This window comes from Leptosomus discolor, chromosome 4 (genome assembly GCF_034619465.1).
Source record: "Leptosomus discolor isolate bLepDis1 chromosome 4, bLepDis1.hap2, whole genome shotgun sequence".
Classification (NCBI taxonomy): domain Eukaryota; kingdom Metazoa; phylum Chordata; class Aves; order Leptosomiformes; family Leptosomidae; genus Leptosomus; species Leptosomus discolor.
The window spans coordinates 26,587,680-26,604,987 of NC_141394.1; the positions used below are offsets into that span (position 1 = coordinate 26,587,680).

Here is a 17,308-nt window from a genome sequence, read left to right on the forward strand (position 1 = left end):
GTTATATTTTCAGTTGCAAAAACGCAAGCTGTAGGTTACAGCTCATTTCAGCACATTCTAGAGGCTGGAAATTATCATTCTCTTCTCCAGAATGAAAAAGATGAGCAAGATCTGATCACTGATGTATTGTGCCACAATGACAGATACCTTCATTGATGCTTAATGATGAGAAAAATTATGTGCTGATTTCACGGATAGGGCCTTTTAAAAGCAGATGGATTTCTTAAGCCTAAAGCCCTTCTCGGTTCTGAGCCATATGGTCTGAATCAGGTGAGCTTTGGGCATATCACTGTGGCAGCTTGCTTTATGGACCGAAACCATATTGTATTTGGGCATGGTTTTAAAAATACGGAGACTTTTGTGCACTCTGACAGATGCAAATCTGCCTAATGCCTCTTCTTAAGTGTGGCAGTCATCAGTCTCAAAGAGAAAATCCTAGGACAAAGGTTTGAGCAACAGAAACAGCTTCTCCCTGTGGCTTTCAGTGGTGTTTCCTGTGTGGACAGCAGTGGGAAAGGGAGGAAGAAGGGGTCTAATAGCTAAAGCCAGGGCAAGGTTACTAAGTCTTCATATTCCTCTGTATACAGCATATGGAACAGAGACAAGAAAAAATACAGGAAAGAACTAGAAAGGTATCTAACCTCAGCAGCATTTAGCAACAGAAGACCAAGTACCACAAAAGGTCTGTCTACATTAGCATTTTAGCACAATTAGTAGAGGGCTTTTGAAGCCAGTGTCTCCATAGTCCTCATCTCCCATGCGTTGGCTGTGTGGTTGAGCAGTCACAGACACACAAACAGGACCCCTTTGATAATTATCAGAAGATGCACTCCGAGAGCACTTCTTATGCAGTCCAACCATAAAGGGCATCTCTCAATCCACAGGAACATGCTACAGCCAATCCAAAGACCTCTTGAAATGCGTGGCATGGATACCAGGTCCTTAGCAGCAACTGTCTCACTCTACATGTCTGCTCCTACTAGACATTACTACTTGTCAATGTGAACATAGCATAAGATGTGGAGAACATAGACTAAAATAAGACATGAATATGAGCAATCACATCGTTTTGGTTTCAAATCAGTGAATTAGCAGTTCTCCTCAACCTCACCATGACTGGGTTGCCTTTCAATGTCAGATATTTCGATGCAAGATGTTTAAATACCATAAACATGATAGAATTTGGTGTGTGTGTGTTAAACATTCTCATGCCTCTTTTTCTATAAACAGGCTTTAACATTTTTACACTGATTATGAAGATGCTGAAAACGAAATTATCACCTTGATGCACTTTCAGAGGATGACAAACTTACTAACTTACTGCTTACAGTGATGCAATTATTTCCCTGCTTTTGTCTCAGCCTCTGAAAGAACGTTGCACACCTTATGTGCCATCTTTTTCACTGCCATAAGTCAGCCAGCTGCATGATCCACAATCCCATACATTTTCATGGTTCTTTGTCTGGTTCTGGAGAAATATACTAATAGATGGATGAAATGGTTTGACTTTACTTCTGAATGTGGCAGGGAACTAAAAGGATGATTCTCTTGGCTGTGAGAAAGGCACTTCCTGCTAGAATAGAACATTGCTTATTAAGGGTATGACTCACCATGATGCACATTTATTGAAATACTGCCAAACAACACAGTCATATCAAACTATCTTAAGCTGTTGCCTTGGCAAACCAGATTGAGATGTGCTAGGACTAATACTTTTCCCAGGCCTCATATGCTTTAATATCATGTTTCTTCGTCAAACAACCAACGATAATTTATTACCCCAATATTTGCGAGAAGAGAGGTCCTTTCTGTAACATGTTACCTGTGGTATGTGGTCAGTTTAGGGAAGAAAAAAAACTCTCTGATCTCTGAATCATGGCTGAAGTTTTTTAAACTAAACCAGCTGACTTCGCACTGAAGAAAATTAAGAATTCTCACCTTAACCTTTAAGGTGGATCACCTACTGCCTCTGCACTGAAGAAGCAGTTATGGGAGAGCTGATGAGTGGTAACTTCTTAAATCTCTCCAGCTGTGCCAGAATGTCAGGTGAACAGATCACAGCCTTAACACTCATGGCCTGACTTGCAGAACACATGACTGTTGTGACATCTCAATGGTCAACCCATTTGCTGAAAATACCCATGATCACTACAGGCATTCCTGCAGATTCTCTCAAACTTTGTAGCAATTACAGCTTTCTGCATTTACTGACCATGTCCCTGTTAAGCACACTTAACCACCTCATATATGAATTGTATTGCCAGTAAATAGATGTTTATAATGTTTGGGGTTGGGTGCGGTTGTGACGTGCTTATTATTTCAATCATTTTTAATGCTTTTCTTGAATGGCACAATTATGAGTAGGCAAGGTAAGAGCTGGTGTAAGCGTAAGTAGTTAGGTAGGCAATATCAAACCAGATGAAAAGGATATTATCAGTATGTGGCATAACTCAGCACTGCAATTTTTGCTCACACTAATCTCACTTTCTCCTTTCCTCCCTCTCAACATCCAGATGGATGGAAAAAGAGTATCATGATCATACAAGTACAGTGGACCAATTGGACAGGTTTCACTTAGCATTTTTCTTGTGTTGTTACGGACAGCTTGTAGCATGTTAGCCTCTGGGAGTGGTAGTAGTTAAGTCTGATGAGGGTAGAGGACAGGAGAGTGTTATGTTTATTCTTTCACGTAGCTTTGTAGAACTCAAGAGGACAGTAAACATACCGATTATTTGCATGGGTGGTTCCACATCTGTCGTGGCTTCTTCCAGCAACGACAGCAGTTTGGCTGATACTTGATGGACCAATTCAATGTTGCTAAACAAGCCATCCACGTCAAAGCGAGCAATCTAATGGAATACAAATATTAAATGGCTACTGATGAAGGATAAAGAAGGACATTGTGTATAACAGACCTCCTCTTGCTATGCCCTGAGTGTTCAACACTCCAGGAAGCACCACTTCTGCAAAACCTGATATATATAAACATCCTCCTTGTGACTTCAAGGACACATACAGAGTTTCAGATTAGTATAATATGGCTGACGCAGTTAACAAAGGGCATGTTATCAAATGCTTTTAACCTTATTTTGAATTATTCCTAATCTGAAAGTGTTTACCTAGTAAGGAAATAAATATTATCATCTGAATAAAGAAAAGATCCTTAGCTGGCTTTAAAATGTTTGTTTACTTTCCCACTGAGGAAAAGGATAGTTGACAGTGAGTTTGATTCCCTGATTACCAGTTGCTAACAGAGGCCACTACATAAACAGAGACCTCGGTGCTTTGGTGCCAGCTACCAGGTACAAAGACTTCCAGATGGTGGTACCATTTAAAGTTAGTTGTCCTATAAATCCAAATCAAGTTCATATGTTTTCTACTAAAACAAACACATTTACAATTCTAGGTATTAATGTAACTGAAAGAGCTTCCTACAGAGCCTGGGTACATAACACTGATATCAGTGAATTGCATCAATTTACACCAACAGAAAATCTGGTTCTGTGTCCCTACTCATTTTAGAGTAAGTAAAAAATTTCCAGGACACGTACTTTTCATGCAGTACTTTTTATTTATTTCCTTGCACAGCAGAGCAGTAGTTAATATTCGGGGACAACTGGAGATGGCCGGTGGTAATGTGCTAATACCAAGAACAAAGGCAAGACTGATTTTGACAGCCATATTGATATCCTCTGAACATCTCTCCATTAGAAACAGAATTGCTGACTTACATAGCAGCTTACCAGATGCCAGGAGCATCACATTGCATGCTATTGTAATGGAATCAGAAATATTCCATACTAATGCAGTTAATTTCTTTGGAATTATTATAGGGGCTAAAACATGTTTTATCCATTTTGGAAATATGAAACAGACTCATTGCTTGGTCAATTTTCTAAATGCTATCCTTTTCTAAACACATTACAAACTTTCAATATGGTAGTTTATCCGAGAACTAGCCTTAAAACCATATAACATTCTTAAAAGCCTTTCAAAAATGTAGAGGTTATTAAATTAAGACAGCTATAATCTCTAAATTATTTTTCCTGTATACATCTACCACAGGACTTCTGACCTCTGCTCCAGAACAATGCCTACATAGTATTTGGACCCACGCTGTGCATGGACACTTGCACACGTTAATACAGTGTCAGAGGACAGAATTAAAACATATTTTTTCAGTTGGCTGGAAAAGAGCAAAAGAATACACCAAGCTTGTCAAAAATCTCAGTGAGTTCAGCCAGGGAATACTCTTGCTTGGTACTGGCCAGGCTGGGGAGGGAGTCAAGTGGAGACTACTTCTAAGTGGGTGAACAAGTGAGGAGGAAGAAGTCAAGAACTCCTCAGAGTTATGCCAGCAGATGCCAGCTCTTCTGAAAACAGGTTAGAACAAACTCTGACAGAGTTTTAAGAAAGAAAAAAGGCCCTGTGAGAGCTTAAATAGCACAGCCTTCAGCTGGCCACAGCAGTTCCTGAAGACACTTTGGCCTCTGCACCTGTATTTTGCCACCAATTTCATAAGAAACCCTACATACAGAATACCTGGTTTCGGGTCTATTTAAAACTATTTTTATTCTGTATTAACAGCAGATATAATTTGTGCAGCCTCTGTGAATGCTATGCTGCAGGCTACACAAATATGCATCTTTCTCTGGACAACTTCTTCTATTCTCAGCTTTCAGCTGTGCAATTTTTCTACAAATTGAAATACAGTTGAGGAAAAGGTGCTCTTTGAAGTCTCAGCTGAAAAAGAAAATGGGTATCATTGGCCTAATAAGATCTTTTGCCTGAAAGGTAGTTTATGGTCCGTCCTTCTTAAATGTACCTTTCCTGTGTAGAATGCAAATTTCTGAAGTGCTCACTAGTCCGTCAGGCATGGTATTTCTCCACTACAGTTGCCTGAAAGGCTGGATAAAGTTACCTTTATGACAATTTAACCTTGATGGGGATGTTCATGCCATTCCAGGTTGTTATCATGGAAAATACTTGATTTTATTGGTTTTTACTGCTTTTGGAGGCACCAGCAAAGGTCTGCCAGGGCACGTACCAGGAGTTATAATTAAAAAGCAGCATGGAGAGGTGGAAGCTGCTATTGCAGCCCACAATCAGGGATATAGCATCCAAGCTGCCCTCTGGGCAAGCATGTTGATGCAGGCTTTATGCAAGTGCAGCGCAAGTGTCAGGAGCATATCTGACTTCCCGCTCTCCTCGTTGGAGCCCTGGCATGTCCCTTTCCAAAAAGCTAGCTCTGGACCCACTCCCGGCACCACGTCACTCTTGTGCTGACATTTGTGCTTGCATTAAGATTATCTGCAAGCAGAACATGGGTGAGTTGAGACCTTGACGTCAACACCTCATCGCCCGCCCCCGGCCCTCACCTGCTTGTTTCTCAGGGGCTGAATCACTTCCTTGATGCAGAGATCCAGGTCGCTGATATAGTCTTTCTCCGTCTGCATGAGTTCTGTGATGATTTTCACCCTCCTGGCCATCATGCATCTGCTAACTTGTTCTTCATCCTCCTGTGGTGAAGTGGCAGGTGTTGAGGACCCTGCCTGGGGGGCCATTTTTTCTGTTAAAAGAGGGAGATTTGTGAGAAGCACCATAATCCTGAGTGTCACCCAGCTTGCCCTGTGCGACCACGGGGGAACATAACCAAGAACAATGTTGGAAGCTCCCAAAGTGCCATGGGGAACAGGAAAAGAAGCATAAGAAATGGCTGAGAAGACTGAGTGTCAAACCATCTCCCTCCCCTAAAAGCAGACATGGGTTTGGCGAAGGAAACAGTCCATTTGGCAGTAAGGGGATAATCCATCACCGACTCCCCCAGCTTTGATGTAATGTATGTGGGCAGAAATTTTCCATGGAGCACAGGAGAGTCTGATCCTTGTCACACTGAAGTTCAAGAATAGCTGATGCCCTTCTACTACTGTGAAAACAAAGTCTGACAGCTCTTATGATTTGGAGAATGAGAGAAAATGTGCTCCTGTGGAAGAAAAAGGCTGTTTGCCATAAATAAGCTTCACTGGAACAACTTTTGATCTGTATGGTTTAATGTTGACTCCATTCACTGGAGGCTGAGGGCTGCAGGTACTGTAAGACAAACTTTCAAATGAAAACAATGTTACCAACGATGATGACAAAACCGGTAATTCTGTTTAAAACGATTTCTTTGAAAAAGGCAAAGGAACTACATGACAATGTGGGAAAACCTTTAATGATCAATAACAAACATTCCTTGGAACAGCAGAGATCATCTGGATCAGGACATTCTCAGCTATTATTCCATACTTAAGACATAGAATATCTGATTTGTTCCAAATACATGGAAATGCAAGTGAGCCTTCTACTCGTAGGTAATTTATGTATGCTACAGGACCTGCACACAACCTACTTATCTGTAATGACGGTCTGCCTTTTGCTGGTTTGTAAGCCAGCCTGCAGACACCCATGTCAGCTGTACAAAGGGCACTGAATTTTATCTGTGTACACTGACAATCTATATTTTTCATTAGGAAAAATACACACACCAAAAAAAAAAAAAAAAAAAGAAAAGAAAAAGTGAAAGATTTCAGAGGCTTTTCTGGTGTTTTTCTGCTAGCCACAAGATGGTGCAGAGTACCAACAAAGATGGACATATCATTACCGTACTCATCTCTGCATTACCCAGGTCGTGCTTTGATAGCACAGGCTTTCATTGCTCAGCAGCAAACGACAGGACTCTCTGCTGCGGATCAGGCTGCCAGACCTTCATGTCAACTTCTTGTAGGGAGCGTACTGTATAATGAGGCAATAGCAAGCAGTATCTGATGCTTTGCTCACTGATAGCCAACACCGAATATATTGCAGTTGCTTGAATTGATTGTCAAGGATGAGGTCACAAGCGCCCCAGTGAGCGTCAAACAGGATGCAGTTCACCTGTACAACACCAGCCAAGGCTGTAGGTGATAGCCTGGAGCTGGACTTGTGGGAAAAACAAGCAGTTTTCAGGAAAGAGGGCTTTGAGTCGCCTTCCACTGAGAGGTGTAAAATGTTACAAATCCAATGTATCATCATCCCCAACCCCTTCTACAATTATGCTGACCACTGATATTCAGAAAAGACCATTTTGTTATTAATGCTTCTCCCATCAGGTTTTCTAGTGAGACTGATGTGATCACAGTTACTGCTCTGAATAGCTGCTTTTGGGACTGCACCTTTGCTTCTGTACTGATAGTTTTAAACAGTGAGGACAATGAACCCAAATAAACTGGGGAAGGGGGCTGTTTTTTCAGACTTCTTTTTATTTATATATAGTTTTTACCTTTGAGTTTTTAGCCTTGAAGTCCATGTATATCACAGGCATGAACATTTTGTCCTCAAGTTTGTACACGGACAATAAAATGGAAACATGATAAGGATGTCTCCCCTCCACAAGGCTTGGGCTATCAAAAGAATTTTAAGCTGAATCTTGCCCCAGTGAGTGGGTGCTGGTGTGCATGCACAGACTGCACAGGAGCTTGCACTGCCGCAGAGCTGATCCACCAAAGGTGCTGTGTGCTGGACGAAACAGACTCTGCCCTTACTTTAATGAGGAGGGGAGCAAAACCGGTACCAGTACCACTCCACAGCTCCCTCTGAGCAATTTTCTGCTAGGGCTGCAGAATGAGAACACCTTGCCTGCTGCTTACATGCTAAACCAGCAGGTACTTTTTCCTCTAAAATCTTACAGTATGTAACCACACCTATAAATTCACAAGGAACCACACGAACAATCAATTCTGTTCCAGTTCTGCACCAAAATCAGCATATTTCTTGAGATGGGGTGTGAAAAGGTTTGCGTGTGTGTGACTCTATGTGAGAGTTCAGGGCAACTCCTGAGAAAGTGCAGAAAGGACCAGACATCCGAGAAGATCTCAGAAGTGTCGTTTCATCTCAGACGCAGCACTGTTACGAGATCAGATGGAATTTGAAGGTAAACACAATATGCTGTGAAAAAGAACTTTCTAATCTTTTATACTGCTGGCAGGCAAGGGCATTATTTGAGCAAACTAAAGCCACCATACCTTACTTCAGGCTTGAAGCCACAACCCCTAGAGAGTCTGTTCTTTCAGTTTATGTCATTAGATCACCCTGATCAAATTTGATTCTTGAATTATGTCAGGGCACATCTAATATCCTTATGGCATGATAGATAATAATGCCAGGAAAGAAAAACTATTCTCAACAGGAAGAAATAACCATAAGAAATATCAGGTAGATTCTGTTTCCTTACAGAAAACATGTTTTTTAATAAAGGTATCCTTTTGTTAAAAGTAATATAATTTTCCATTTTCACTCAATATGTTCTTTTTTTCATTTCAGGCATGTCTGTCTATAGAAATCCACAGCAAGATCCTGAAGTGATGATTACAGACAAAACCTGTGATTTCATGTTCAGCTGATTGCTTTTGACCAGTTGAGAACATTAGTAGCTTGCTGAAATCCTTGTGGAGTAAGTGAAAGTTTAATGAATGCACAAACAGCAAATGCATATCTGAAATATAAGCAGACTTGGTTCTACCTGGTAACGGGTACCAGCCCCGGAACAGTATGAGAGAGAGGATTAGCAGGAAGAGACATTGCTGAGGATTAACTGTTACAGTAGGAATTTGGCTTATTTGTCCTCAGAGATGCCAGGTTTAGAAAAAAAGAAAAAACTGCCTGTTGAATGGTTTATTAGACAGCTGCGTCTTAAGACCAGTTTACAAAGAAGTAATTGGTACTTTTAGTAGGCATAAAAATGTAAAGTAGAAGGTAATGTTTGCAATTGTTGCTTCGTGATGTCAGTTATTTGCAGGAGTTGCCTCTCTGGAAGACTTTGCTTTGGAGACGAAAGGTGATGACTTCGTTTTTTCGGCTGTATGTTGAAGTACCTGGCTCTAGCTGCATGAAACAAGAGGTTCATTATGTGATGACATGGACAAAGCAGCCACACTTCTTACAAAACTAGTTTCTTGCAAGTGTGAAGTCTAAAAATATCTCCCAGATGGAGACATCCAGCAATGCAGCGAGAGCATGGAGGAGCAGAGCTTGCAATGTGCAAATGTAACAGCTCTCTTCAAGGCCCAGAGGAGGTATTGGGGGATCCACAGCAAGCGACCGGAGGAGCAGTCATAGCAGGTTTGCAAGATGTATGTGTGCAAATTTCCCTGTCTTTCCCACCTAGAGAGGGAGTAGCTCCAAGAGGTCTGCTCTATCCATCCTTCCTTCCAGGTAAGATGCTTAGGTTGGACATTACGTTTGCCCTTGGGGATGGGATCGAGGTTTCTCCCCATCCAATGCTTTCCATCTGGAAGTGAAGGTACTGGCACAGAACACAGCAACAAGTACAGCGATTTCAGTGCATGAAGTGAGCAACAGGCCTTTTCGTTACTTAGGCAGCATTTGGAGGACGCCAAAGGAACACAATTTCTGCACTCGTGCTGGGCAGATACGGGGATTTTGCCTGGCACAAGGGAGCAGTGAAGGCATAAGTTATCAGGGTAAAACAAATTACAGCATTACTGCATTTTCACATGTGAAACCCGAGTCTCACACCACCCTGGATAAAAATTACCCCTCTGCGAAATCAAGTCCTCAAATAGCCTGTACCCTCAGATAACCTAGCTATTACACACAGAAATGTACACTGGCTTTTATCAGCTGGATTTGGGAATGAAACACAGGCAGCCAAGCTCAGGGACTGCTGCTGTGGCAGCTCTCCTCTCCCCCCTTGCATGTCCCCTTACACCACAGCCCTGGCTCTGCCCCTTACGCCCCTGCTTCCACTGTAGGTTCTGGGAAGGCTGCAGGGCATAGGGACACGGGGATCCTTGGAAGTGAGGGAGCTTGAAAGGGGACAAGCAGTGCGAAAGGATGGAGTCTCCCACTCCATGCAGGAGAAGCGCATCACATGAGCTAACACACAAGTTTTTCTCCAGATCCCCCCTCCCCTTGTGAGCAACCACTTCATACAGGGTCATTATGGTTTTGCATCAGAGTTATTACAGTGCAACAATATGGCGCAAACATGGTGTGAATTAGATCTGCTGAACTCCAGGTTGAGCATTGAAATACAAAACGACTGGGAGACGTTTGTGGAAAGTGCCTTTTTTTTTCTTTTCCTTACAGATTCACATAACAGCAGAATCACTCAGGAGCAGGTTTCTTGCACACGGGCTGCGAGTTACCTGTGCGAAAAGCCCCTTTTCTGGACACAGGAGGAGAACACTGCAGGACCAGAATGACCTTGTACCAGTCCCTCCTCGGCAACAGGTTCACTCATAAAATCTGCATCAGAGACTTCCTTGAAATTAGGTCTTTCAATCTTTGATCATTTTTCCGTTCCATAAGGTACAGAAATTATGTACATTCAACACACAAGTTCTTTCTTCAATTCCTTGACAGTAAACCACTTTAATTATATGTGTGCTGACAGGACTTCAGAGAGATCCCATGTGACCGCAGTGGAAGGGAAGAAAGCTTATCATCAGGTGACAGAAGAATGCCCTTATTGTTAGCGCCAATACTCACAAATAAACCTTTCCAGTATGTCATATACCATTATAAATATACCACTCGTGTGGCGTTGAGCTAATACGTTAACAAAGTCAGAACCAAGGAAGGGCTGCATCTGAACTTCTTCCCCTGGGACACACACACCTCAAGATTTGGCACAGATTAGCTGTACGAACCGTGAGCTGTGTGACCCACAATGTAAAGTATCCCAATTAACAAAACATTTCCTAATATGCTCAGAGAAGGATCCGTAATCCTCCTTGGGTCCTAGTCTTCAGTCCTTTACCCCGGTTCCAGTTAGTTATGCTGCAATAGCTCCTAAGAGTCCCAAGCCACACAGCAGGACTTGATTGTGCTAAGTGCTGTGCAAAAGCAGCAGCACAAAATGGATTCTGCTCTGAAAAGATGAGCTTGCTTCCCAGCCTGGCTGCCACTGCAATAAGTTCAAGGAATAACTCCAGCTTTATTGCAGTGCAAGTTCACAGAATTAGATCCTCCAAGCTCAAATTTGCATGGGAGGAAGTAAAAGTATTTGTTAGATCGCAATTTCTCATCACAGGGCACAAGGGGATATTTTCATCAAGCCACCTCCTGCACTTCAGGAAGTTAACCGGACTTTTACTCCTTACTGTTCTTGGCAAATCAGCCGCTCCAAAGATCAATACATTTTGCAGTGAAATAGGATATTATCTGCATTGTAGTTCATGGCAAGTTAATCAGTAAGTGCGGCGCTAAGCAAATAAGGAACTGGGGAGAGGAGAAGAGGATCTTTACTCCTGGTGGGAGGTACGGAGAAGCTGTGTGCATGGGCAGCCCACGCAGGAAGAAGGGGTGTGCTCTGCAGGCAGGGAGGAGGATGGGATGGAGGAAGGTGTCCTACTTGTGATGGATTGAAGGGGGATGAGTTGCCTCTGACTGGGCTTTTGCATACCAAGCGATAGCGACTTTCCAGGAATTGGTATAATTTCACAGGTTTCTGCGTCATTTCTGGGCTTGGTTATTTCTCATAACTACATTAGACACAGGCAAAACGTGAAAATCAGAGTTCAGATACAAGCTCTGAGGCAATACACGGTGGTAGTTGTGTGATTTGTATCACTATCTATCACAGTATGTCACAGTGTGTTCTAAATTGAAGCATGTGCAAATCATTTAATAGTGCCGTTGACCCATTCACAGCTAAAGTTTTAAGGGAGTTAATATGTAATAGAGTCGTAAAAGAAGGAGTACTTTCAAAGCATGCATTGTCTCGCTGAACACTGTAAATGTGATCTCTGATTCCTTCTGGAAACCGACCATTTTCTATAGCTCATTTTTCACACCAAGCACAAATTTGGTATATGATTATTAACAAAACCCAATGATCTGTCCAAAACCTAACAGATAGTGAACTATGCTTTAAATTCCTTTTCACTGTCTGCCCTTTTTGGTTGATATCATCTATGCCCAGAATACATTGTGTCTTAATCTGCCCTGATCTCACAAACAGTTATGTGCCAATAACCACATCAAGCAAACTCCTCTTACTGAAATATATGGGTGCTCACAGAATGGTAGCTTTAGGTTAATTCAAAGACCGATCCCAACATACATAGATATTAATATAGTTACTTTTACAGCTGCTACTGATGGATTTTCACTTTAGAAAGGAGACCAACTCCTACCAGCTAAGCAGCTATGACTAATGCATTTGAAAACAGAGCTGCTAAATACTCTTTTGTACCATTGCTTAAGAATAGTAGCAAGTTCTTCATTCCTCTTGAAAGGACATATATGCAGGATTTTCTAGAGAATAGAAATATCATAGGAGCTCTGTCTTAGCTCTTACAATGACCATTGATATTTTTTCTGCATCCACCACAAATGCTAGTGAATATATCTTCCTTAACCCCATTCTTCCCTCTTTAGAAAAGTGATGTTTCTGTCCAGTTGATTGAGAACTTGTGGAAGAAAAAAATATATATGGCTTGATCAAGGTATTTCTGGACTCAGACAAGAACGCAACTGCAACCTGAGTTCTAGATGACTGCAGGGTTGTATCACAAAGCTGTCATTTGAGAGCAATTGCCTTATTTTCCCCTATCTAAAATGGGGCTGCAGACATTTGGTTATCTCACAGGATGAGTTGAAATAGATGCATTAACGCTTACCAAGTTCTTTAAGAATATAATGGTTACTTTGCATCTTATTTCCTTTTTAAAAAGAGTAAAGCCAGGAGGTGTTGCATGGCCGTTCACACCAGATAAGGTATTGAATAGATGTGTCTAGTGTAATAATTAACCATGAAAATGCTTTCTTGTGTTTTTAATGAATCTTTAATTTTAAAGTGAAAAACACAGAAGTTTGCACCTTTGATAACACTATTGTGCTCATGTTTGCAGACTTACAGAGCAAATCACCCTGGAGATCTGGCTGGTAGGCTCCCTTTCTCACTCTTTATAGACAACATTTTGGATTCTGTACAAAAAACCAAAACTTAAGAGAAATCCAAGGGGGGAAACTGAATTCTCAGGAGTTTTTATGCCTGACTGCTTGCTCACTGGTTTTTTGTTTGTGCGTTTCTAGGCTTTTATTTGGGAACTTCTATTTTGAGCTGCACTTTAAGCATATACTTCAGAGCTGCTGGAAATGGGGGGGTGGGGGGGTAGGCAACAACCTTGTTTCTACTCGGGGAATCATTTAAACCATTGCAGAGGGCTGGAAGGGCCCTCGAGAGATGCTTCACCTTGAACAAATATGCTGCAATGCTGACATAGACTCTGGGGTGTAAAGACACCTTGGTCCCCATGCTCTGCTCAGGTTGCCTGCCACTAGCAGAGATGGGAGTCCTGCAGCCTCTGACTCTTAGCTGTGGAAACCTGCCCCACTCACAGGAGACAACCCTCTGCAGGGTTTGCTCCTGTTGCATCTCCCTGTCTTACACATCCTCGTCTGTGCTAATACCTACCACAGCTCTGCAGACTGTGTGTTAGAAAACGTATTAACGAGGGACTATAGAAGGGAGGGACAACTAAACACGGAGCTTTTCCTCCAATTCAGGTGGGAAGCAAGTGCAAATTATTACCCATTTGTATCTTTTTGCAAAGCATTTACCATTCCAGGGTGATCAGAGAGTCCTGACCTGACAATACATAACAGACGGTTTATGTCACGAACAGAGCTGTTGGGTTTTCTTAACAAGAATGGAGAACTCAAAAGCTTTGTGCCAACAAAACCGCTTCCCTCTTCTTGGAGTAAGCTGCTTTGCATACAAGTGCTAGTGAGAAAAATGAAGAACATAAAGGCGTGCAATTATAGCACATCATCAGCGCTGGCAGGTAACACATCAGGTCTGGGATACATGATCATTCTCAGATACAGGCACATCCAGCTCAGCAAAATTTGATCCAGATCAGGCCTCGGCACACAACTGCATTTCTTCCTATTGCAACTGTAAATACACTTCACAGGAATTTCTAATGACTTTGTATTCTCACTCTGAGGACAAGCACTTCTAATACATAATATTCAATATAAAGCCTACAGGTACCTTGTTAACCCATCAACATTTTTCTTGAACAAACATCAGCTCATTCTGCTTGCTTATACGAGACTGGTGCTTTTCAATAGGTGGCTGTAAAGCTGGATTTACTGTCTCCTTGGACTGCTGCCATAAACATAACCTCATGCTCTGCCACGACTGTCTCGGCTTTCCAGCCTCCTTTGCTCCAGATTCTAAACAGGAGACGTTAACGGCATGAATACACCTCACACGGGACAGAAAAATCTCACACTGTTTGCTGGACACCGCTCTGATAACCTTGACCTCACCTGGGCAACACCCTTCATGAGTAAAAAACTTCTGTTTTGGTGGGACACTTGCCAGGACCTTACCTGCCCAGCCATAGCAATCCATGCTTGTACCTTGAAACACCCCTGCCAGATCCCTTCACTGTGTGCCTGACTTAACTGAAAATTTTTCATCTTCTCATTGATTACCTCTCACGAGGAGGGAACAGCATAATCGATGAACCGCTCTGTTGTTCTCAGCGTCTGCAGCCTCCATAGAAATCCTATTATTTTCAGCTTTATTATTTTATTTTCTGCTTTTATTGTCTCTCTGAAGGAATGCTACTTCCTAATTAAGTGCATCAAAACCATAATACAGCAACCCAAAGTATTTTCCTATTTTATTTCCCCATAAAGGATTATTTCCATGAGAGTGACTGTCACTAGGCAGTTATATCACTATTAGTAATACAGGCTTATATTGTAATAATACTCAAACCCCACATTTGTGATGGGACTCTGTTGATCAAGACCCTGGAAACCCACAGAAATTCATCAATTTCTGTTCCAGAGCGCTCTCAGAAATAGCCATACACATTCTTCATGCTTCTCCTCAGTTTGTGGCATCACATTTAATTTTTGATTGACAGGCCTAATGCTGACATACTTTGCCAATTTCTGGTCCAGATGCAGTTTGGTTATTTGAAAAGAAACTCCCTCCATAATGTTATAATTTGAATCAGCATATCCATCAAAATACATCCATGTATTTGGATGTACTTCAGTTCAGGCTTGTACAATCTGAGCAACAGATAAACACATGTAGATCCTGGTATTTTTAACTGAAAGAAAAAACTGCCCTTAATGCTTGTAATTACTTAGCATATACCCCACTTGACGCGACAGTCAAAGACAGACAGGATGGAGCCACCATATTTTCACATTACTATTTGCATTGCTGGTTTTCCTGGTTGCATTTGGATTTTGCAGAAACACACCAAAACCTTTGACCGCGTTTTGTGTCCTGTCTACACAGCATTTTTTAGAAAAATTAGGGGAAACGTTTCACACCCTGGAAGTGGAGGGCAAGGATGAGAGAGGGCAATTGCTCACCCCAGTTGTGACTCCGTGGGGGCAGAGACTGCCATTCCCTTCTTTATCTCGAGGCTGCAGCCTGGAGGGCACGGTGGTACCACGACAGCCCAGAGCATCCCTAGCACCAGAGCGCCAAGCAAGCTTCCTCGGTACCTTGTAATTTCTGGCTGTACTCTGTCCTGTCCGACTGACTCCTCCTCAAGGTGCCGTGGTCCCCGGCGGCGGCGGTGCTCTCCACCACGGGCTCTGTCCTCCTCCTCTCCCCCATGTACAGCTTGTTCCTCAGCAGGGCCAAATTCCTCCTCCTGCCCCCGCCGCCGTCCTTCCCCGGACAGTCCACGCTCGCCATTGCTTGGCGGTAGCAGGCGATAGCTTGATTTTTAGGGAGGTAAACTCGCTGCCCAGGTGAAGGCCGGTTGCTGAGGGCTTGGCTTTGGAGCAGGGCTCCCCAGGCTGCGCAGGGCCCCGGGCTCGGCCCTGCCACCTGTGCCGGAGCTGCTCCACCCCCGGGCAGCTGACGCCCCAGGCTCTGTTTGCATTCACCTGCCTTGTGTACAAGCACGCCTGCCGGGGCCGGTTTCAGAGCCAGCCCCAAACCGCAGCCGTTCACGGGTCCTTTCCCTGCTCCACGGTATGCTCCTCACCCCGCCGTGGGGTGCCAGCACCCCGAAGCGGAGTCGCATCCCCCCGGCTTTGCCTGGGCCGCCCCGCCGAGCGCCAGCCCGGAGATGCCCGGGTGCGGCAGGGCGCCGCTGCGCTCTCACCGCACGCCTTCCCTCTCCGAGCTGCCAGGGCAGCAGGGAAACAGAGGGCAAGGCACACGGGAAGAGGAGGCCAGCCACCCCCTCGCTCCTTCTCCTTCCCCAGGGCTAGTGCCCAACTAGCAGCCTGGTCAGGACCCCAGCTCCTCGTATATCGAATTGCATCTGGCCGGCTCCCGACCCCACCAAGAGGTGTAGCCTTTGGGCTGGAAACTCCTGATCTACAGGTTTGAAGGGAGACTGATCCTCCAGGACAAAGAAGAAAAGAGCTAAGAAGGAGACGAAAACCCCTCCAGGAGGTGGGAAGCAGCGTGGAGCTGATGCTTATCTCAAACCAGGCTGTGTCCTGCTTTACACTACACGCCAAGAGGTCCTGCTTTACACTACACGCCGAGCAGCGACACAAAACCTACCAAGGACTAACAAATCACCGTGCTCTGATGGCCGAGGAAGGGGACACCAAAACACCTGCTCGTAATACCTCTGGATCAGTCCCTGAGAGAGATCTTGTTATCCTGTCTGTTAGCAATGGCCTCTGGCACACATGCACTGTCTAGTGATCCTCCGTCGCGCCGGTCTAATCAAGCTCATGTTAAAACAGCAGGAGCTGCTGGCATCTAAGCTTGGACCGGACTTATCCTGGGAAGAGCCCCAACAGCCATCAGTAGCAATCACTGCCGCTGCTGTGATACCCAGCCCCTGCGGCCCTCGCTGCCCTAGGAAATGCCTGGTGGGAGCCCCGTGGTGCAGCCTAATCGGTGTCAGTCTCACGCACGCTCATTGCCACAGCATCTGCCAGGGGACACAACTAATGTCCCTCTGACATACACTGGCAGAGCGTATTGCTTTAGCATTGCCACACCATGTCCCTGTGTAGTAAAAAACAACAAGCAGGGACTTAACATAGTAGCATAACCTTATTTCCAACTTCTGTTTTTCTTTAAGAAGCTGGTCGTGTGATGCAGCCTCCTGATCAAAGAGCGTCATTTCTACCCAGCAGTGAAAGGAAAAGGTTATGAAACTATTAAGCAATTTACTACATCAAATTGCAGTACTGTGCCAGCACTGCACAAAGTGTCCAGCCCAAACACAGCCTGGCAGAGGAATAAAGCGACGAGGGGAATACTGGGAAGGCTTCGTGCTCGCACAGAGAAGTCACGTATTACGTA

The 17,308-nt window shown here is 43.7% G+C and overlaps 1 protein-coding gene across 1 annotated transcript in view; it reads right to left on the bottom strand.

Moving 5' to 3' along the window:
* The window catches only part of ARHGEF38 (Rho guanine nucleotide exchange factor 38), a 37,184-nt gene extending 21,457 nt beyond the window's left edge, over window positions 1-15,727 (bottom strand). Inside the window, exons 1-3 of the mRNA XM_086464446.1 lie at window positions 15,532-15,727; window positions 5,379-5,569; window positions 2,726-2,849 (exon numbers count right to left, since the gene is read on the bottom strand). Of these exons, the coding sequence (XP_086320572.1) occupies window positions 2,726-2,849; window positions 5,379-5,569; window positions 15,532-15,727 (511 nt within the window). The remainder of the gene's footprint in view (window positions 1-2,725; window positions 2,850-5,378; window positions 5,570-15,531) is intronic.
* Between the last annotated feature and the right edge of the window lie 1,581 nt (window positions 15,728-17,308).